The 23,276-nt window shown below is 40.7% G+C and overlaps 1 protein-coding gene across 6 annotated transcripts in view; it reads left to right on the top strand.

Moving 5' to 3' along the window:
• The window catches only part of LOC120721343 (A-kinase anchor protein 13), a 125,678-nt gene that overhangs the window by 9,869 nt on the left and 92,533 nt on the right, over nucleotides 1-23,276 (top strand). For all 6 annotated transcript variants that reach the window (XM_040011610.1, XM_040011609.1, XM_040011605.1 and 3 more), the window contains exon 2: nucleotides 15,544-15,587. In XM_040011610.1, coding sequence (XP_039867544.1) covers nucleotides 15,555-15,587 — 33 coding nt within the window. In that variant the 5' untranslated portion in view covers nucleotides 15,544-15,554. The remainder of the gene's footprint in view (nucleotides 1-15,543; nucleotides 15,588-23,276) is intronic.

The raw sequence follows: 23,276 nt of genomic DNA, 5'->3' as shown, positions 1-23,276 counted from the left end.
GTGGGGTTGTTGAGGAGGTGACGTTGCCCTGACTAATTTAGCAGTGCTTCAGAGGAGCAGGGCTGATAGTGAACCGTAAAAAGAACCAGACAAGGGTGCAGCGTAAAGCAGGTGCTCTCTCTCAGCAATGGTCATGTTGTAGCAGTAGGTGAGTAACTAGCGGTTAACCAGGGAGAGAGAATGTGAGAGGTTAAACAAACCTCTGGGTTAAACATCAAACCCAGCTGAGCCATACGGCGCTTTAATCCTCCTCCAGTGTGGCACAGCTCTATTCATGCAGCAAACTCTCAACGGGCCCAAATGTTCCAGTGAATTCTTCATGAATTTGACTGATATCATCGTCTAGAGTTTTAGAGGCCTTGTGAGTCAGATATTGTTCATGTTTGGAATGAAACATTTATTTGGACAAACTGCTTGAACTCCTTCATCCTTAAAAGGCCTAGTATTTAAACAGCAACTTTAACACGTAAACTCTGATTCAATATTCATTCAGAGCACGTTCATTTCTAAGTCTTAACAAAGCGTTTGACGTGGGGATCAAGGACATTTAATGCCTGTGTTTCGTGAGACTTTAAAACCAGCCTGAAAGCTGTCTCCCTGGCACTCTTGTATGCCATTTGGTGGAGGCTTTCTTTCAAAGCCTCTTACTGTACCTTGAGGCCTTACACTAAAGCAAGCGTGACTTGAGCTGTGAACCTGTAAACTTTCTCCTAGTGTCAGTGATCTTAGTTTGCCTCGCAAAAATCCCAAGTATCACATACCTGAACCGATGACTTGGTGGTGCTAGTTTCAGTCATTATGCAAATGTACTGTTTACAAGATTGTTGAAACCTGCATTCAGCTGAGAACGAAGAAGTCACTTGGATGAGTGATGAAACGTTTCTCCCCACTGAGAACGCTACGTCCAGATGAACAGAATGAACCTTTTGGGATTTCCTTACCCGGATGATTGAGCATGCATCGAGACAAAAATCCCAAGTAGATGCTTTTAAGGGATGGTTTCTGTGTATTAAAACTGTACACACACACACACATTGTGTGTATGTGTATATATATATATATATATATATATATATATACACACAGACAGCATCGTCAGAAGGAAGAGCGCAGGGCAAGCTAGCGAGACAGAAGTTAAGCTCTCCTTGCAACATGGCAAATTGAACCTCCCCCACCCTCATTCAGATCTGGCGTTTGGAATTATTTTGGTTTTCATGTGTATGACCCTGAAGGTAAGGTCATGGACTAAAGTAAAACAGTATGTTGGATGTGCCATGCAATGCTCAATTACATGGGTGGGAACTAGTGTGTTAGCGCAGTTAGCTCGTTAACGTGTTGGCCGTCTAGCCCCATGCAGGGGTAGCTCGTTAACGGAGATTTGCCGTGTTGTGGCGTTAACGTCATTTCAACGAGATTAACGCTGACAGCACTAGTGGGAACACAAGGAATATGACTGCACATTTACGCCAACATCATCCTAGTGCAAAGACAAGTGGAAGCAGACAAAAACAACAAGCATGCATGCTACAAACTTTACCCGAGTCATTTAGACAGCCGTTAGCACATGATTCTCCTTATGGAGACCTGATATGTTTAATATTGTGGCGAGCTCAGACAAGGAGGAGACGGAGGTATCGTTTGGTCTTGCTTCCCGTGAGCTAGCCAGGGAGCACAGCCGTTTATTGACATCTGCAGAAGAACACTGCCGCTAGCTAACTGCTCAGCGCGGCAGCCGCACAGCAACAACAACACACAGAGCGCCCTCTGACCCCGGAAGGACACACCGTCTCAGCGAGAAGGCGTCACCCGTCACTATGGCAACATAAACAAAACATAACTGTACAAACAGTACCCCGAACAGCCCTGACCCGCTACATAGCCCCCACCTAAGGGGTCAGTCGTCCCAGACGACCCCATTACCCCACACAAAGTCCTGCAAATGTCCAGGTGCCTTCTTTTGGCGCACCGGCCGGGGTCACTCGGGTCAGAACATGGGGTGCCACCATCATCCCACTTCTGACACCAATGTGGCGAGCTCAGACAAGGAGGAGACGGAGGTGTCGTTTGGTCTTGCTTCCCGTGAGCTAGCCAGGGAGCACAGCCGTTTATTGACATCTGCAGAAGAACACTGCCGCTAGCTAACTGCTCAGCGCGGCAACCACACAGCAACAACAACAACAACACACAAGGCGCCCTCTGACCCCGGAAGGACACACCATCGCAGCGAGAGGGCGTCACCCGTCACTATGGCAACATAAACAAAACATAACTGTACAAACAGAACCCCGAACAGCCCTGACCCGCTACAATATGCTGCTGAGAATATAGCCCAGAAGAAGCGTATAGTATAGCTTTTATTTTGGAAAGAGCCATTTCTCTGTAATAAACTCTCTTTTCCAAAGATGACTGATTCCTCAATCAGATACAGGTGTTACTGCGCCAGATCCGCTGCCCCGAACCGTAGTAAGGAAACCTCTGGCAGTTACTTGAAGGTTCCGTAACTGACTCGTAGCCGGCAACAGCTTACTATACAGGTCAACTCCGCTAGCAAAAAGATCGAAGGAGGCGTAGGAAACTGCTTCACCGAACTTTATTTCTTCTCTAAGGCACGAACACCGCGTACAGTGGGCTGAAACAGTTTACTCACAGCGAGCATCGCCGACACAACTCTGGCTGTCGAGGGAGTTATTATATTCCTTTTATTTATTTTCTTTTCGTCTCTTCTGTAGCTAACCGTTGCTTTTTCACCTTCTCCGCTCTCTCTCTTCACACACACACCAGGCAGTCCCGCTACACACATCCCGAATACATTTCCCATCAGGCTTCATCCTTAAAGGGCCATGCCTGTAACACAGGGCTTGCAAAATCGCTAGCCCGACGTCCTGGAGCTAGCGATTTTTCCAGTCGTACTACCAAAATCTATCTCTGCCCTGCCCGTCGGGCTATTGTAGGAAGGAAAAATATATGTCAAAGCTTTTGCATTCTTTCGGAAATGTAGCTGGGTAATTATGTCATTGGCATCGGTGAGCCACTGTCAATATGTGACATATTGAAATCGCGTTTGAATTTGCGCGTGTTTTTTGCTTTCACTTTGCAAATGTCCAGGTGCCTTCTTTTGGCGCACCGGCCGGTCACGACCGGCGGGGGAAAAGTCACTCGGGTCAGAACATGGGGTGCCACCATCATCCCACTTCTGACACCAATGTGGCGAGCTCAGACAAGGAGGAGACGGAGGTGTCGTTTGGTCTTGCTTCCCGTGAGCTAGCCAGGGAGCACAGCCGTTTATTGACATCTGCAGAAGAACACTGCCGCTAGCTAACAACAACACACAGGGCGCCCTCTGACCCCGGAAGGACACACCGTCGCAGCGAGAGGGCGTCACCCGTCACTATGGCAACATAAACAAAACATAACTGTACAAACAGAACCCCGAACAGCCCTGACCCGCTACAATATGCTGCTGAGAATATAGCCCAGAAGAAGCGTATAGTATAGCTTTTATTTTGGAAAGAGCTATTTCTCTGTAATAAACTCTCTTTTCCAAAGATGAGTGATTCCTCAATCAGATACAGGGCTTGCAAAATCGCTAGAGAGCGACAGCACTGATTGGTGAGTGATGATAATTTGCGCACCAATTCCTCTGACATCGTCTTATCAATCGTTAGCTTACTATGCAAACATAACAAGTGAAATCTCCCGCAGCAAGCTTAAACATATGAGAGGTTGATCGCGCAGAGAATCGCTGACCGTTATGTGTGTGTGTGTGTATAAGTAGCAGGATATTTATTTTAGTTCTGCTGAGCCAAATAAGACAGGTCAGGGTGAAGACGTGACAGCCAAAGAAAAGCTTACCACAAAACGGAAAAGTTATGACAAATCAGACTATAAGGCAAAAAGAAAGTGCAGCTTTATGGTTTCATGGACAAAAGAATTTCTGTGGCTGCAATATGACGAGCTATATAACCGGGGCTGCACATAAGTGGTCCACATAAATGCAACGCGTGTTTGCATACATAAGATTTTCTGGAGGAGGACAGACATTTGTTTAAAACTCTTAAAGATGTCGAAGAAGCTCCTTTAAGCAATTACTTTGGTGTTCCTCCACCTCCAAACAAATGCCAGAAAGAGTCCGAACCACAAAAGAAGCACGTATTCTCGGAAAAGTGGTTGCAGGAGGTGAGCTGGCTTCAAACAAATGATGAACGCACAGAGATGTGGTGCAGAATGTGCCGTGAAAATCCCACTCTAGCGGACAAAAACAGTGCTTTTTATATGGACGCAAACGCGCGTTGCAACTTCTTATCTGGTGCGCGTCTTTTATTTTGACAGCGAATGCGCACATGCGGACCACTTATGTGCACCCGTGTAAATAACATAATGTTCTGCCGGGTGTGTTGTTGGTTTTCTCTCGATTTCTGAGTCGACAAGCGCCTTTGTTACTGGGACCAGTCATTTTAAGAACGGCCCCCATTAGAACCCATGAGAAATGCAAGAAATGCATTATTGCTCAGTCTGCAATATCTTTCCCAGAACAAACACCAATTGCAAATAACATACTAAAAATAAACCTGAAAAATCTGTTTAGAACAGCGTACTATGTTGCAAAGAGTGAACTACCACTGGCAAAATTTAGCAGTCTTTGCAAACTTCAAAAAGCAAATGGCCTCGATCTTGGTTCCACTTGTCTCTTACCCGTGACTTCAGTGGAAATTTCAAATTCAGGATCTGACACAGACTGATTCATGTCCTACACAGTTCTTACAAGTTCATATAAATTTCTGTTCAATTAGAACCAAGTATTTGAGTTGATGATTGTAATTTTTATACAATGTTGTAATTTGTTTTTCAACAATTTTTTGATTAATGTTTTGTTTCCTTTACAATATTATACTTTAATGTATAATATTGTAAAGGAAACAAAACATTAATCAAAAAATTGCTCTCTTTTTTATTTGGGCTACTTAAATTTATTTTGGGCTACCAAAAACTGAAGAGTCCCTGCCCGAAGGGCTACCAGGGATTTTGAAATTTTGAGAGCCCTGAGATATATAAATTTTTTAAATTACTTTTGTTTCAGCAACATTAAATTTAAAAACTGTACTTTTGAGTTAAAATATATATTTATAAGTTTAATAAATGACAAATTAAAAAGGCATGAACATTTTTTTTGTATCGAAAAAATATCAAACCGTGACACCAAAGTATCGAACCGAACCGTGAATTTTGTGTATCGTTGCACCCCTAATATGTATATATGTATGTATATATATGTATGTATGTATATATATGTGTATATGTGTGTATATATATATGTGTGTGTGTGTGTGTGTTTTGGTGTTTTTTGCTTTAAACACACAAAGGGCAGAAAGGATAAAGTATCCAGGCCAGGTTGTCCTCATCTCCTTTGTATTATAGTTGAGGCACAAACTCATTTTTGCCCCTCCCTGAGACTTTTCTATGTTGTCATCATGGAACCTGGGTGTTGGGTGACACCTCAGGTCTATATTGGGCTTCTGTCCCTCTTTAGAGTACCTCCATGTCCTTGATGGCAGCTCCCTCTGCACAGCCATATTCAAAAAGCTGTGTGAAGAAGCAGCCGCAGGTAACTATTGCCCCTTTAACAAGGATCCTCATTGACATTCTTCAAGTTAATTAATGGCCAATGGGAGGTTTTTGGCCTAGAAAGGCTGCTGTATGAAGCTTTAAGGCTATTAAATGCTAATGCAAAGGTATACATGTCTGTCATGTCCACTGGTCTGACCTGTTTTCTGCACCAGAGTGTGCATGATGGTGTTTTGGGATTAGTATCCAGGAAAGGTTTGTTGTGTCTTTTGCATTTTGTAACATCACAGGTAAAGATACAGACTCAGGAAGAGGCCAATGCAACCAAATTTGATCTGCTTAATGACATTTGTTAAACGAGGCAGCATTTGCTAAATATTTCGAAATAAGTGGTTTTAAGAGGCAAACCGCTTCTCTTCAAGCCTGCTGGCTTTGATGATGCTTTAAATGTTGACCATAATTCTTTAAAAGTAACTACAATTAAAAACATTAATAAAATCTCATACAAACTTTTTTCTTTTTTTGTCCAGTGAATACAGCAGCACTGTGAACATGTTCTGAACTTTATGTCTAATTCAGTTTTATGAATAAGATTATAGGTCATTAAACTGAGGCGGGATAATAACTCTGTAAATGATGAGCAGTGCTTCTCTGAGAATGGGCACGTAGATCATACTTGTGGGGTGGGGCTAGGTCAACGCCTTAGGATAATCCATGAAACCATAATGTCTTTATTTCCTGAAGTGTTTTGTTTTTGAAATGCTCTGCCAGTGTTGATACAGCCTTTGGCTGATATATTCTTGTAGTCCTACAGGAATTCTCAGAGAGAGATGGAAAAGATTGTATTTATGATTGCATTTAGCTCTACTTTTGACCCGCACATTTCAGAAGGTGCAACTTTAATTTCAAAGATAAACTGTCTCTGTTTCTGGTCTTTTGCTTCACTTCTAACACTTTCATTTCCTGTTGGCAAGTAGTTGGTGAGTTTTTGTAGACAACTTAGCCTTACATGCAAACTGCAGGTAACCATAGTGATCTGCTAGTCATAAAAGTAATTGCTAAGAGATTGTTGGTGTAGCACTGTCAGTAATCATTCAGTCAGCGAGGAATACATATTTTTGCCTAGTGGGGTCATCAACATTCCCTAGGCCTGTGTCAATGGGCTTTTACATGTTTCTACATGTTCATCTAATCAATAGTAATCTCAGGCATTTTGAAACAACCAAAAAAATCCTTTAAAAATCTTGAAATATAAAGATTAAAAATGTAAAGGTTGCACATACATGCATGCTTGTTTCTACTTTGATCCAGGACCAACTAAAGCACAATAAAAAGTAGCATGTTATAATTTCTTCCACATATTCTTTTCTATTCACTACCCTAGCTGACCACTGCATTATGTAGACATGTCTACATAATGCAGTGGTAGTCCACAGCACCTGTGGACTACCAACATAATGCCACTCCAGGTTAAAGTACAGAGTAAAACCAAGAGAAATAAAAAAGATAACAGCTTGATTATTTCACAACTTTAAACTTTTACGTAGTTGAGTTTGTGTAGTTCTACTCTTTGTTATTCCAGGTTTTTGAACATGTGTCAGAATGCATCTCAATAACTAGACACTATAACAACTTCCTTCTCTGTCGGAAGCTCTTCTGGGATACTGAGTCATGATTGTTTGAGCCAGATGTAGTTGATGTGACGATGCAGGGCGGGATGTCCAAAGATGACACTAAAATTAAACTAGTCATTTTGTGATATTTACCTTCTTTGGCTACATTTTTCCTCAGGGAGAATCACTTGTATGGCAGCCCCGTAAGAATGAGGCTCTTTAATCAGCTAATAAACAGTCATTATGTGTCTTGTGCACATGGCTATGTTAGGGAATCCTCAGCTGATTATCAGGAAGGGTGTTGGAGACGGTCCGATTAATGAGTTGGGAAGCTAATCCTGTTCATCCTCCCATTCACTCTGCAGTCACATGGCTATTATGGCTTATTTTGATAGCCATGGGATCAGCGGAAGCCATAACAGGTCCATTCAGCACCCCTGACTCGTCACATCGCTGCCTCGATAACAGCTTTCAGGGGCCTTTGTCTCTTGATTCATTGGTCCATTTGTGACGGCTGTGCACTTGAACGTGGCTCATGCCCTGCCTCTGTGCAGCCTTTCAGCTACAGAGGGAAAAAAAATCTGTTTTAGTAGCAATTCAAAGGCAGTTTCTGCTGTAAAAGAGACTCTTAAGCAGCTTGGCCAAAGGCTGGCTGCACCCAGTGCTTTAGGTGGAGTTAATGGGTTGTGTCATCTCTATAAGCAGGTGTCGGGTGGCCATAGGGCAAGCTTAGGGGATGTCATTTCTCAAGGTTCTTCTGTTACCAGAGAAAGGGTTTGCTTTATACACTATTTTTTTCCCAGAGCTTTCTTTCACTGAATATTCTCTTTTTCTTTTGTGGTATGATTTGGTGCAGTTTTGAGTCAACAATTTTTTTTCTCAATATCTGATTGCACAGGCAAAATAAAGTTTTGTTTAGGCTCATTTCTGTCTAAATGAAGCAAAGCTCTAACGTAATATTTACTCCTGCTTAGTTTCACACTTGGAAATGACACAGTTGTTCTTTTTGTTTTTTTAATCTACCGGTAATTAAAACAACATCAAGCAGTATTTGTTTTGTCAGGTTTTAGCATTATTAAGGATGAAATCTGTATGTGCACTCTGTAACTTGACCCAGAACTCCAGGTATTATTCACAGCAGCATACTGTCTTGCTGCAGTAAATTGCCTGGAACTTGTTTACCTCTCAGCAGCCCTATGCGATGCAGAAATCAATGCATTCAGTGTGAACCTTTTTTGTAATTTCCTGCACCAGAAATGACCCACAGATGTAGCTATTTAAGAAGTCCCCTGTGTTCTCTCTCTGAATGACTGTTGCTGGCCAAGAGGAACTGTTAGACCAGATGAACTGTCACACCCACTATATTGTATGACCACGAGGTCAGCAGAAGAAAGCAGATCAATGGCAATCTGATGAACTGATACCAGACATGCATTCAGTAATATTTTTATACTTTATTACATTTAATCAAGCGACTCCCTATCCTCCCTGTGAAAGGGCTTCCTGGGGTCATAAATACATAGAGAATTGTTAGTTCATTGTTTTGGTTTGATTTACTGTTATTGTCTGAATCCCACCTCTATTAAGAACCCTGGAAAAAAAGGAGCGAGTGGACAAAGCTCAGAGAAACCTGATTGTTCCTGGACCTGTAGCACAAAATGTCAAATAAGAGCCAAAGTAAACTGGTGCTAGATAAAGGTGCAAATATTTTCTCAGGAGTTTGTCAAGATACCAAACAATTGTGATAAGGTGAATAAAGAATATTGCCTGTGCAGATGATGTAATCTGAAATTTGTATCACAGTTTATCCTTTGCATCAATACTGTATTCTGTTATGGTATTTAAACATTAAATGGATACCTCACTCTGAACACATTTTAAAAATAATTTAGATCTCACTCTTTTGTGTTTTCTTTGTGAAAAGAAACTAAACCATGAGGAAAACCTACAGGTTTTCTGATGCAAACACCTGCAGTTTGCATCAGAGTAAGCAAACTGCAGGTGTCAAAATGCAATAAGGCTCCAGGTCTGTTGGTGAGGATAGTGGTCCCTGTGTTTGTGAGAGGCAGCCAATCAGGAAGAAGCTGTCTTAAGGCGAAAGGAGCTAAAACAGCTTGTTTCAGTGGATGGTCATCTGCATGTCATCTGGCATACCAGAAACACATAAGCCATACAATGGATATTAACTCTAATCTAGTATTTCTTCAATGTGGTGTTTTTACTCTACCTTAAGCAAAAACTGGGTACTTTTTGTACTTAAAGTTCTGAGTTTAGCTACGACTTTGAATATAGTAACTAACCAGTGGAGTGTAGCCTGTGTGCTAAACGCAGTTTGTTACCATCTGTGAGTTCTGTAAGCCCCTGACAGGCTGTGCTTCCATCAACCTGTTCAGAATTTGTTTAATCTTTCCTCTTGATGTTTTGTTTTGAGATATAAATACAGGCAAACTGACCCACTGTTTATAACCATTAGTTTTAAGGCCCAGCCTTCACTGTTCTTCAGGACAGATCATGTTATCCAAAAGTCCTTAAAGGTGAACGCTTTTGTTAATAAAGGTAATCAGTGGGAGGGACAATCATTTAACAGTTTATTTAAAACCTAAGTGTGTGTGTGTGCGTGCCTGAGTGTGTGTGTTTCTCAAAGTAATGACAGTATTGTAAATCTGTTATGGCAGAGTATGACATCAGCATATCTCCCACCTTTGGTCTGGTGACATGTAACTTATATTTTGGAAATTATTTACAAACATGCTAACCGACAAGTATTGGTTAGTTGCATTAACTAGTGGGTTTGTGTTTCTGTGTGTGTGCTGCCTGTTAGTCATGAAGCTGAAGTTAGTTGCCATGACAAGATGAAAAATCACCCAAGAGGAAGTTCTGGAGGTCTGGTGTAATATTAAAGGCCCCTCCATGAACTTTAGGCAGACGGTGGAGCAATTACATCCTGAGATGATGCAGTAGATCTTTGTCAATTTCCTTTTATTTGGCGTGCACAGCTCTACATTATATCAGGAATAAAGAACTCAAAAACAGAAGTGACCAGAGTATGGAATGAGGTGGATGGCCATATCACTACCCAGTGTTTAGCTTGGCTCTTTTTTCAAAAGGGAAATGGCCAAAGTGCATTTAGATAGTGTGTTTCAAGTGTGCTTAACTTTTGTACTCCGATTACTCACTTGTTTTATTTTCTCTCTTAACTAAATATTTGTAAGCTTGAACTGTTTTACTAGTTCACTGCTGCTTAATGCACTCTCGCTCTAAACAGACGAACGGCCACTTATTCTGTTTGTTGTTGAGATCTGTAGATGTTAAAGATTGATTTAAAACAAAACAAGAGCCTAACAAGAGCTTTTTCTTGGAAAGGAACATTTACCATAACTGGCTGGCAAAATCAGGGTGTCACAAGGACTTTTGGCCCCCTTAATGAATTTGAAGAAGTGAGCAAAATAAGTTGCTGTGTGCAGCTGCCAGGTGTGAAGGCGTCGCAAATGTAAAGCACGGCACAGCTGATAAAGGGCACAAAAAAACCTGCATTTGGATGAGTAAGTGTTATCATCTCTGTCCTCAGCAGTGAAAAATGTGAATGTAGCACAGCCTCTGCTTCCAACCAGATATTGTTGTGTTGTGCACTGAGTTAAGTCAGCGGTCACTTAGATATCACATTAGCAAAATAACAAGGACCCACTGGCTGCACAAGTCAATAAAGCTGTCAGTCTGCCCTGTTGAAACGTCCTTGAGTAAAGGCTTCTACCCATGTCTTGCCTGGAGTAGTTATAAAAAGAGCACTAGGAGACGACAAATGTTCCAAATATCAAAATATAAAAGAAGCAGTGGGACTGTTGAGGACATTACGTGAGAGTCTTATCAGTCAAAGTTGTGCATGTGGTGAGTGAGGAAGCTGGTCTCTGGCCCAGTGCACTTAAGGCAAGAGGATTAGGCTCCAGAGTATTATTAGAGCTACTGATTATCCCCTTACCTGATCTGCCTAATTCTAGTTCAAGCCTATTTATTTAGCAGAAAAAGTGGAAAAAAGTTTGGTTTGGGCTACAGAAAGTGAATTGGTCTCGCTGCACTTGAGCGCTCTGTTGAGTCCAGCATAGACTCCTTTGGAGTTCTCTGCTGAACTCATTAGGTCTTGGCCTTTTTTGGCCTGTAAATGGCCTGTATTTATATAGCGCTTTACTAGTCCCTAAGGACCCCAAAGCACTTTACATATCCAGTCATCCACCCATTCACACACACATTCACACACTGGTGATGGCAAGCTACATTTTGACGCTGCCTCCCCCGCTGTGAGGTTCATGTGATTAATGCACTGCTGACCACTGCAGGCCAGCAGCAAGGACTTGTTTTAGTGCCAGAGAACAGCAAACAAAAGAGAAAATTTTCTCTGCAAATAACCAAGGAGAGTGGTCTCAAAAGTGGACCAGTCCCTTGACTCATTGATGAACACAAGCAGCCAAATATCTCCACAAGAAAGTTCAACACAAAGGTTTCAAATCCATTCATCCTCAAGTCTAAAGCTGTTATGCATTTGTTTGGATGTAATTACACACCCACTGCCTCTGACCTTGCGCCCAGAGAAAGGCTTTGAGGCCCGCATCCTCGAGTGGGAGTGAGGAATCGAATGTGAACATAAGCTGATAAATCCTGCTAACTGATCATACAAATCCTTGTAAAAGAACTAAAAGTCAAAATATATTGGTGGTTTACTTTTCTTGCTTTATTTTTTTTTAGTGAGGGACTAATCAGTGATAAGAGGAGGCAGGAACCCACGTGTGATCCAGTGTGTGTCTGTTCTGTACTCTTGACCTCCCACCGAGTATTGGGACAACTGCCAGAGCCAAGCTTAACTGCCACCTTGTCCACAGCAATGTTCTGAAGAGCTGCTGTACATGCTTCCTGTTCCAGTATCCAGACTATTTCAGTTAGCAAGCATCAGTAGGATAGAGTAGTCCCAGTGGCAGTTTGCTAGCATTTTCCAAAGTACTACAAAATATGTATAGGGTTTAATGTTCTAGCTACAAGTGTCTTTTCTGCATAAAGTAATTTTTGACACCCCAAAGAGATTTTAACCAAATAAATAAATAAATAACCAGTATTGGAATTAAGTTATTTTTTAGCCTGTTTTATAAATTGGGATTTTATTTAATCAGGCATATATATTACACATGTATTCCCTGTAGCCCGTGTTCTCTATTAATAATGAATGTCTCAAAAGGAGGGCCTAAGGAAGGAAAGGGTCATACACATTAATATAATTTTTTCTTTTTTTTTTCAGATATATAATATTCTAATGTTTTGGGAAATAAAGTGTTTATTCCATATTGCATTTTGTTGGCTTTTTCAAAAGTAAGCAATGTCAATGTAACAAATTTGTCAATAATTAATTTTCAGTAAGATTTTCTGGATATGTATTTGTCTGACACAGACTTAAAGGATTTTCTAAAAGGGTAATAAACAAAACCCCACTAAGCTTACATGTCGTAATCTCCATTATTTAATTATCTTCTGTCCTTTTTGAACTGTGCGGCAAGCTCTGGAGCTGTGACTGATACATTATCAATTCATTAAGTTGTTATGGCTGACATGTTAGAAAATATTTGCTTATTTATACAACCAGTGAGCATGGAGGAGTAAAGGCATTCATGTGAAGCTGAGTTTCTGGCCACCTGATGAATCATTTGTTTGGTATTTGTCAATACCCTAGGGAAATATCAGGCTTTTTAAAAGCTAAAGGCCTCCATTATATGTTTACACGAGCTCACACCTACCTTTGTCTGGGCAGGCAGCATATAGTTCTTCCTCAGAGCAGTTTCTCATTTGGACTAAATTACTCTATAAAGTGAAAGATGTCGCTTGTACTGATGAACCCTCAGAGGATAATTACCAGCTGCAGCAAGGAGGCGTTTTCAGTGCGTGCCTATCTCATCTGCTGCTTCTGCCCTTTCTGGCTCTCCCACAGCGGCATGCTGGCTGCTGTCCTCCTCCTCATGTTAGCTATAGATATCTTTTTCTGACCCTCATTTGCTTTAGCTGCCACATCAGTGCTGGCTGAAGCATGGAAATACTGAAATAAATAATTTAAGTGGTAAGCTATCACACTGGTTGGACTTTTGGATATTCTCCTGGACACTTTATGGACTCTGTTTAGTTAAAAGCTCTGGTTCAGACTATGTCTGGATCTCAGTAAGCCCTGAGCATCTGAGTTAAATAACTTTAGCAATATTTGATTGCAGGTCTAGTTATTAACAGTTAATAACAGAGTGCTAATCTCCTCAAACCATATCCGACCTGACTGCTTGGCTCCTTATTTGGCACACTTGACTGTAGATTATTGAAGGTAATATCAAATTCAAATTCAAATTCAAATTTTATTTGTCACACACACACAACCATACACAGTATGACATGGGGGTGAAATGCTTGTAGCTGTACAATGCCCTACCATTAAATGACAGAAGAAAAGTTTTACAATATTTACAATTTACAGTTTACTACAAAATTTACAAATTAACTTAGGAATTTACAGTAAAGAATGTGCAAATAGCAGAAGAGATTATAAAGATTATAAATTATAGGAATATAGGATTATAGGAAATGTGTGGTGGTGCGTGTCGTGATGTAATGTGTGGGAGAGTCCAGTCCTACACCTGGTTCAGGGCCCGAATAGCCTGGGGGAAGAAGCTCCTCCTCATTCTCTCTGTTTTGGCCTTAAGGGAGCGGAAGTGCTTCTCAGACCTCAACAGTGAGAAGAGTCCATTGTTGGGATGGGAGAAGTCCATCATAATCTTCCTAGCTTTGGACAGCAGGTCAGGGAGCTCTGATTGAATGATGCGTTCGGCTGAGCGCACCACTCTTTGCAGATCTCGTCTGTCCTGCTTGGTGCTGTTCCCAAACCAGGTGCAGATGTTTGCCGTCAGGACGCTCTCGATGGTGCAGGAGTAAAAGTTCTTGAGCACCTTCAGTGGCAGATGGAAGTCTCTAAGTCTTCTGAGGAAGAAGAGATGCGGACGGGCTTTCTTAACCAGGGAGTTGATGTGGCAGGACCATGACAGGTCCTGAGTGATGTGGACACCCAGGTATCGGAAACTGTCCACTCTCTCCACTGGCGTGCCACTGATGACGAGGGGTTTGTAATTCCTCGCCTGCTTTGTAGTGAAGTCCACGATCAGCTCCTTAGTCTTGCTGGTATTTAGGAGGAGGTTATTCTCCTGGCACCAGGTCTCCGGGTTCCTAATCTCCTCCAGGTAGGCCGTCTCGATGTTGTCGGAGATCAGGCCCACAACAGCAGTGTCGTCAGCAAACTTGACAATGGAGGTGGTGTCTGATGTGGCTACACAGTCATAAGTGTACAGTGAGTACAGCAGGGGGCTTAAAACACAGCCCTGAGGCACTCCAGTGCTGAGTGAGATGGAGGGGGAGACTTGTTTTCCCATCCTCACTGATTGGGGTCTGTCTGTGAGAAAGTTGAGGATCCACTGACACAGTGATGAGCTGAGTCCTAGATCCGTCAACTTGGTGAAAAGCTTAGAGGGAATTATAATATGGTTATGGAAGTGAATTCTGTTTTAGTTTTTAATGCCCACCCACCCACTTTCTTTCTTTCTTTCTTTCTTTCTGGGCATAAACATGTTAATAACTTATTTGAGGAGTAAGAGGATTGCCAGACTTTGATGTACCAGTTTTGAACAAACTTGTGTCTTTTATGATGATGTCACCTGTCGCTATGTGGAGAAAGACCAATAATAATCCTTCCTTCAGTGCATGGTAATACATTCAGATTGTGTGCACTACAAAGAAGGACTATTCATAGAAAGTCAATGTGTCAGTCTGTATTTGTGTATGTGTGTGAGAGCAGGTCAAGAAGAAGCTGAGCAAAATTGTTTCCTTGGATGCAGCTCAGCACTGGAATAAAACCGTACCCTTTTAAATAGTAAGGAGATCAAAAAATCAATACATGGCAGTCGAGGTTGCTGCCACAAATAATGTAGTGTATGGATAACACTGACCTGGTCGCCACATATATTTAGGCATTTGTTAATATACGTAGGCAGCCTGCACGAGTAAAAAGTGAAGCAAAACAGAGCTAAACACAAAGTCAATTTTAGACCCACCAGAGTCTAGATGTCAATATATGCTAATTTTGCTTAGTGCCTGCATCAAATGTAATACAACATAAATATCGGTTTTACAAATTGTTGATAGGATAATATTGTGTTTACAGCTTGCTGCGGTGCCCTAATCGGCCAGACAGGTTTTAGTGCCGCTTTAAGACATGATTTTGTTTTATATTACAATATAGTTATATAGTTATATATATACTCTAATTAGAGTTGTAACCCTTAATTTGTTCTTCTTTTTACAGTGTCCAGGGACATGAAACTCAATCCACAGCAAGCTCCATTGTATGTAAGTATCACATAATCACACAACACTAGCAGCAAAGCTGTTGTTCCAGTTCACATAATTATTTTTTCTTTTAACGCTTCTGCATTCACGTGCTGTGTAGGTGTGGTGGTGAAGGCGCTCGATCTGTTGAACCCGTTAGGCCGGGAAACCGTAATTCTTTATCAGTATTTGTTTACATGGTTTGATGATCTCATATAATGCCTGGAATGTCAGTTCTTGATTTCCACCTCTCCACCTGATAACAGGTCTAATTAACAGGAACAACTGAAAACAGCTGCGTGGGTGTGCAGGACCAGATAGTGGAGAGCATACTGGACTGCATGCAAATGAACTAAATGTTTAATGTTTGCTGACTGGAAAATGGTCTATACTGTTTTTACTGTCCGCTTTTATGTCTGACGTCATCATTTTGCATGTTGACACACTGATGATGAAAAAGAAAGAAAATAGACCCACATAACTGAGTAGGAAGTGAATGACAAGAAATATTACAAGACAGCATAAAAGTAATTTTTAATCAATTTTTTAAATAACATTTAAGCACTGTGGCTTCAGTCAGAATAAAACCTTTCACTCCTGGAAGTGTCTTCTTTGATCCATTCATTTTTGAAGAGATACACATCAGGAATACCCTAACCTAGTGTTGTGTAGCTTTGAAGTACATAGGTATCTTAACCACCTGTTATTATGTCAGCGTTACAGAGATAAATAGATGAACATTCTCAAAGACAACCAGCTTTCCAAACATCCCTTTGTTCATGATAAGTTGATCATAGCCATTCATAGTCATACTGGTTGTTTTTATTGACGAGGAGATACGAATGCCTTTAGGGTTGCATCAGGAAGAGCATCCGGCATAAAAAATTCAGCCAAATCAAACATGCAGAGCTCTCCGCTGTGGCGAGCCCTTGTGAGCAGCCGGAAGTAGGTTTTTATATATTCATCAATTCATTCATATTTTAACCGCATTGACAAATGTTTGGGATGTCAAGGCTGCAGGTTGAGTATGTTGCCCCTGATATCCTTTGCGTAGAGACTTTTTCCATTTGTGACTACATAAAACAATAGCTAAAGATGCTGTATGCTAATCATTACAAATTTCTGTGCAGTTGTCTGCTGGAATAAACTAGCTGGCGAAAACATGTGGCGAGACACTGTTTCTAAATGACGGACATAGCCATTGTGATGCTCAGTGTGGGCATTTTGATCATTGCTATGTTGATTTTTGGAGCACGAAGTTAGCACGTTTGGACGTATTAAAACCATATTTGGGTACAAATGAACGAGCTGGACATTGGAGTCTGTTGGGAGTGACTCTTGAAGATGGTCTCAAGCGGCCACTACACAATGGCTTAACTTTTTAACCCTGGAGCTTGCTTCTTGCTTGAGTCTCTTGTCATTCTCGGTCCTTTGTCCCGTCCTTTGGAGCGAGGCACCTGTGTGTTTTGCTTCAGCGAAGTCACGTGAGGTAGATCAAGTAGATGAGATGTAGCTTGTTGCTGAGGTCGTCTCAGATTGCCGAACTGTGTGGCATATCATGTGGGTTATGTCAGCAGTTTTCTAGCTACTTTCATTGTCGCTGCCTAAAGCTTGGCAACACAGCTGGTGTTCAACTTGTAAATGTAACGCTTTGCATTGTTGCTCATATTGCTGATCAGGCCATATGGCTTTTTCCACTCACTCCTCCTTTTAAGTTCAATCAATTTCATGATCATTTTAGCTGCTATTGTTGTTTTGGAGATGGTGAGTTTGCATAATGGTGTAAAAACAGATAACTTGGCTTTACTTAAAAAAAACTAAATAAAATAAATGAATAGCAATTCTGCAAACTTTCTTAAAAAAAGAGTAGTCTTTATTTAAGGGAGGGAATTATAATCTTTATTTTGAGTGTGCATCGCTTAAGGAGGATAAGCCACATTTGCTTCATTTAGTATTTTAAAGTAAATTTAAACCCACTTTATACAACCTTGGTTTTACAGATAACTCAGTATCTGTAATTAAACTACAAAACCTAATATAGATATGGTTACATGCACCATTTCAAACTGATTGGTACATGTGAGTGATATATGCAATCCCTTAATATTAAAATTTCCATTTATAGCTCATTTATAACTCTTAATTACTGACTTTTGAATTACGTCCAAAATGGACTTCCAGGTAGAGTTAAAATGTCTTTGAGTGCTACCGGGGTTTCTGCAGTATTTGATAAATATTTAATGAGGTTTGTGTTTTGAGGGGAGTTTCTGAGTTGATCTTAGTGGTTACACTGGTCTCCTATCACTGGCAGGTGTAGAAGGCACATAGGAAATGAGATAAGTGAGGGATGTGTGTGTTTGTGCATGTGTGTCTCTCTAAAGGCTATACTGGCTCACACATTAACCACCCAGACAACCTTATCTGTGATTTACACTCAAACTCCTCAGTGGAACCAGGCAGGCAGTCAGGCCTCATTAGACATCAGATTTTAGAAACTTATCACAGCAGTTCACAGTGAGATAGCTCATAGGGGTTAAGTAGCCAGCCTGTAATTGTATCGTTAAAAAAAAAAGAAAAAAAAAGATATAGTTCATGGGCTCTACCTTCTAGATGAAATGGCAGCCCCAGTCTATAAGTGTAGAACTAAATCTAGAAGTTACATATTCTGAGAAGAACAGAGGTCAAGGCCTTGATATTCTTGCAATATTACTTTGTCCTCAGAAGGATTCTTAATGAGCATGTTATGGGTAAAGAAATTGAGTAAGGGCTGATTTTATTTTAGCGAGCGCTGGGAGAGGGTTACATGATTTGTTAGGCAGGGGATTAGTTGTGGGTGTTCTTAACAAAATGAGTTTTCTTTCCATAACAGCGAGACTCTGTTGTTCTAGCTGTGAGTAAACATGCTATTTACATTCTTGGCATTTAGCAGACAATGTTTCCAGAGCGGCTTACAATTAAATAAGCAGGTAGGGGTTCAGTGGTTAACACAGCATGCGTGACTGTGGGCATGGTACCAGTTACATGGGCTGAATCTGTGAACCGACTGCTTGGTTATTGTCTCCAGGTTAAAGCTTCTCTGGATAACTACAATTATACTATTTTTTTTAATGGCATCCAGAGTCTTTAAATGAATTGCAGCCAACATTCTATTGCTGGCACATTGACATGGCATGTATCAATACAGCCAAAATGGTTACGAGACGTACACACACTGTCATGAAGTATGTCGGACTGTTTTATGTACTGGCTTTCATGTGTAGTCATGAGAAAAAGGAACGTTTTCACTCTATGAAGTAGGAATTAAGAGGGTAAGTAGTAGCCAGGTGCTGCTAATCAGCACGTGATTAACTAACCATCTGCAAGAATGACCATCTCTGTAAAAACAGACGCTTTAGCCGTTTGCCAATCTCTGAACATTCAGACATGTTTTAACACAGCGGGACAATCTTTCCAGACTGGACATCTCAGGAAATTCACCAGAAGTTGAGACTGTGTAATGCTCAGAAAAACTGCACATAAGCCAGTTTGTGACATTGTAGTTACAAACAGAATGAGCAATTGTATGAAAGGGTTACCTGAAGAACGCCTTTTTTTTCTGAAACAAATATGGCAGCTTGGCTTAGGTGTGCAAACTTGCAAGATGTTTGCCAATTTGGAGATGTTTGTCCATAATAAACAGTGCCAACCAAACCAAACACAGCATATCAGCGCTTCATACCAGTTGTTAAGTGCAGTGGTTGATGGTTGATAACTCGGGCTTTTTTGCAGTCTAAGGATCTGAGCACTTTGCAGTCATGGAGTGAGCTGTGAATTCTTCTATGTACCAAAGTATTCTAGTCAAATGTGAGGCCAGCTGTCAGACAGCTATAGCTTGGCTGAAAATGATCCCAAACACAGTAGCAAATTTACAACAGAATAGCTGAAAAAGAAAAGTGTTGCAATCGCCCAAAGTGCAGACCTCAGTCGGGCTGAAATGTTGTTGTGGGACTTTAAGGTATGCATAAAGCTAAGCTGTAAAGAAGAGTCGGTCAACATTTCCCCACAAAGATACGAGAGCCTAATAAAATGATACAGGAACTGATAACTTCAAGTTATAAAGGGAGTTCTATAAGCTGTCCTGTGAGTACTTAGTTTTCAAAGCAATAAAGAGACCGCCACAGTGATTTCTTGATTATTAGCATAATAAAGACAAAATTGACTTTGAAATGATAAAGCTGCACATGCTGGGAGATTACAGATTGATAGCTAACAGCCAGTGTTGTATTGCTCTTGGCTGCTACTGTGGGCTGCGGGTCATACATACATACACATTTACTTTGCACTGTTATGTGCATGCTGCTAAATTCAATACCATTTGACACAGTACACAAGTTAGTATCATGAATGACATTAACTGGTGAAGTTATCTGGTTTAGCTTTTGTGACCTATTTGTTACATTGCCTGTATCTATATCAAGCAATAAAGCAACCTCAGGGTTGGACATTTCAGGCAAAAATACTTTGATTTTCACTGCTGGCAGTATAGTATTAGGATTATTGCCCAAAGATTGTCCCCCAGAGCAGACTGCTCTAAAATCAGTATGACATGTTAGCTTCACCTGGAGTAGCCTTCGTGATATTTCACATTTTTGTTCTTATTTAAAGGCGTCCCACACAAAACAGCTTTTCTTGGTCTGACGGATGGTAAATTTGAGCAGTTTCTTTTTTTTTTTTTTTTGTAGGTTTATTTTTGTTAATGTTTTAATAGCACATTAAACCAGACTACAGTAAAAATAAGGGGGGGGGGGTCTTTTAGATTAGAATTAAAATAGCTGCATAAACTATTAGATTTTTTTGTATAAATTTTGTATAAATTAATATCCCAAAAATCCTTTGCTGCGTGAATGTGGCAATGGTTTGTTTGTAACATTTGTAATAACGTAAACAGTCAGTCAGTCACAGGACTTCCTTACGCCTTAGTCATGCTGGTATTTTGCTCCACGAATTTCTGGCTAAAAGAAGTTTTGCCCCAGTTTTACTGACATTAATATTTGGCCAGAAGGGTTTCATTTGATACAACTAGGTTTATTATACATTATCCTAGCTAACATTAGCTTACTTGCTAACTCTGATGATCTGCTAGTTACACAGTTTGTGAAGCTCTAATTTTTTTAGATTATGCTGCAGTCAGTTCACATATTGGCAATACAAACATTTCATTGCATGAAGAATGCTGCTTGGTGCATGTTTACCTCCTGAAGGGACAAGGGATGCTCTGTATGTCAGCAGACTTGTACGTTGTGGGTTGCTTAATTTGCTCTGCCAATGTTTCATGTTAGTGTGTAAACAGGGGCCGGTTTTGCTCCGTAAATTGGCTTTGAAATTGTATGTTGGGAACAAAAGCAGCAAGGGGTAAACCATGCAAAAGGTTGCAATATATGGCTTCCAAAAGAAGGGTCTCATGTTGAATTGGCTTTAGTTGCTTGTAAAAATAAAAATGGCTTAATGCCACGAAGGATGAATCACAATGCCAAGCAATTACACCCATAAACTTTGAGGCTAACTTTTTAATGAACATCATTAAAGGATGTTTTTTTTGTTGTTGTTTTTAAAAAAAATGTGCTGTTATCGCAGATTTCATGTGACAGAGTGCACAAAAAGATACAAATGAAGATCTATTGGATTTAAGTAACAAGTGACAATTAGTTTGGGTGGTGAAGTGAAGGATAGAGCTGCCTGTAGTAAGAAACAAAGCCTGAGTTAAGTGAACAATCACTAAAATTTCAATATAAGTTTAAAAATAATTATCAGTGTGAAGTCGTAACAGTATATGCAAATGCTTAAAACCAAGCCTTACCTTACCTGGACAGATGAAACCAGCGCTGCAGCAGGATGTGTGGAAAAGGCTACACGTATATGCATATTTAAAAAGAGGGGGTTGGGTTCATAGTCTCCAGCTGTGCTTTTGATGCTGCTTAAAAGCTGCCTGTTTCCTATTGAAGCTCCATGATTAGCAGGTCAATACCCCAGCAGGTCACTTAGTTAAGTACTTATAACCAGCAGAGAGCACAGTCATACAGTGTGGCTGAAAGACATCCATTTGAGCACCGCTTTAAAACCACAAGTTTGTTTTTCTATATTAAGCTGGAGAGTCACTGCAATATTTCCTTTTTCCCATTTTAATTACTGTTGTTTTGAAAACTTAATGTCAGCAGGGTTAGTTTTATTGTGGGGCTTCTGTGTGCTCGTTTGCCTATTTTCCTCCCTTCTCCAGCAGATGTTTCACATCTCTGGCTTTTCACCTTCACCTTCACTCCCACCTCCTGCCGACATATTTGAAGTACTGGAACTGATCAGATCTGGTTGATCTGATCATTCAGATCTATGCTGTAATTTTCTTCTGTTTAAATAATTGAATTTCAAACACCAAGATTGAATATTCTAAGATTTGTGTTATATATTTTGTCCCCTTTAAAGTGTTTTTCTTTGTTAGGAAATTATCAATCGCTTATAATGTTATTTACAAAGGTGGGTATTAACTTTGGTGGAATAAGGAGATTTTGGTGGGCTGCTTTAAGAAATCTGAGCACCTATTGTGTCAAAAAGCAGCAGAGTGGTATTCAGACTGAGGTAATTTCCCACTCGCTTCCAGCGATGGAGAGAAAACCATTTCTCCATTTGCTTCTCTTTTGTTCGTTGTGAAAATGTGGAACTTATTTCACACTAATACGTTTTCATTTTCACATGGAGTACAAACTCACAAATCCTCTGAGGTACCAATCCTTTCAATAGCACCAAGCCCTAATTTCCAATCTGGGCTCAGGATAAGAGATGAGTTTTTAATGGAGAAAATGTCATGCCTGCTGGCTTCCTCCCATCTACTACTCATTTACTTCAGTGACTCTGCTTTTTAAAACTGATACTGGCTGTGCATAGAAAAGCCTACACCCTTTACATTGTGCGCAGTCCTGGTTGTCTGAAGGTTACTGAAGGCTTTTTTTCTGGCTGTATGGCCTCTGGGCTATGTGGTTGTCTTTGAGCACATTTTGCCCCCTCACATTGTTAAGCATCAGTAGTGGCTTGCCAAAAAGAGACCTTGCAATGTTGGGGTTGCTGGTTTGCCTCGCTGCTGTCCACCTGCTGATATCCGCCTGCGAGGAACATGGCCCGGAGGCTCCCATTTTATAAGAGAAGGAGGAGACACCTTTAACCCCGTTAAGCTCAGATCGTCACGACAGACTGCTCACGTTGGACGAGGCCAGTAAAAAGACTGCAACGGTGGCCAGATTAAGTGGGTTGAAATGTCCCATTATCCCTCCTCCATGTCAAGAAGCTGCAGTCCTACAGTGGAAAGCAGCTAATTCTGAACAATATCCCTATTTTTTGTTACTATTTCTCCTCCTCAGTGTCCTCAGATGACACCTTGATGCTCTGTCACAAATCAGCCAATTGTCAATTGTCACTAAAACTGTACTTTTAAATGGATTAAGAAAATGTGTAGACAAATTGATGGTTTGGTTTATTTTATTTAGTTTATTGGCCAGTGGCAGTGTACAATAAATACCAGTTATAAGTTAATTTTCACCTGTAATTTCTGGTTGGAAGCATTTAATGGTGGAAAAACAAAATCCTGCGTACTAAAAGAGCCATGGCAATGCTGAACCCCAAGGCACAAACTTAGCATCTGCACCTGCTGATGATGCAGAATACATGAAAAAGGACAAACAGCAT

The sequence above is a fragment of the Simochromis diagramma genome, unplaced genomic scaffold (genome assembly GCF_900408965.1).
Source record: "Simochromis diagramma unplaced genomic scaffold, fSimDia1.1 OVJJ01000603.1, whole genome shotgun sequence".
Lineage (NCBI taxonomy): Eukaryota > Metazoa > Chordata > Actinopteri > Cichliformes > Cichlidae > Simochromis > Simochromis diagramma.
Note: the sequence above shows the minus strand (reverse complement) of the source record. Positions and strands in the feature narration are given on the sequence as shown.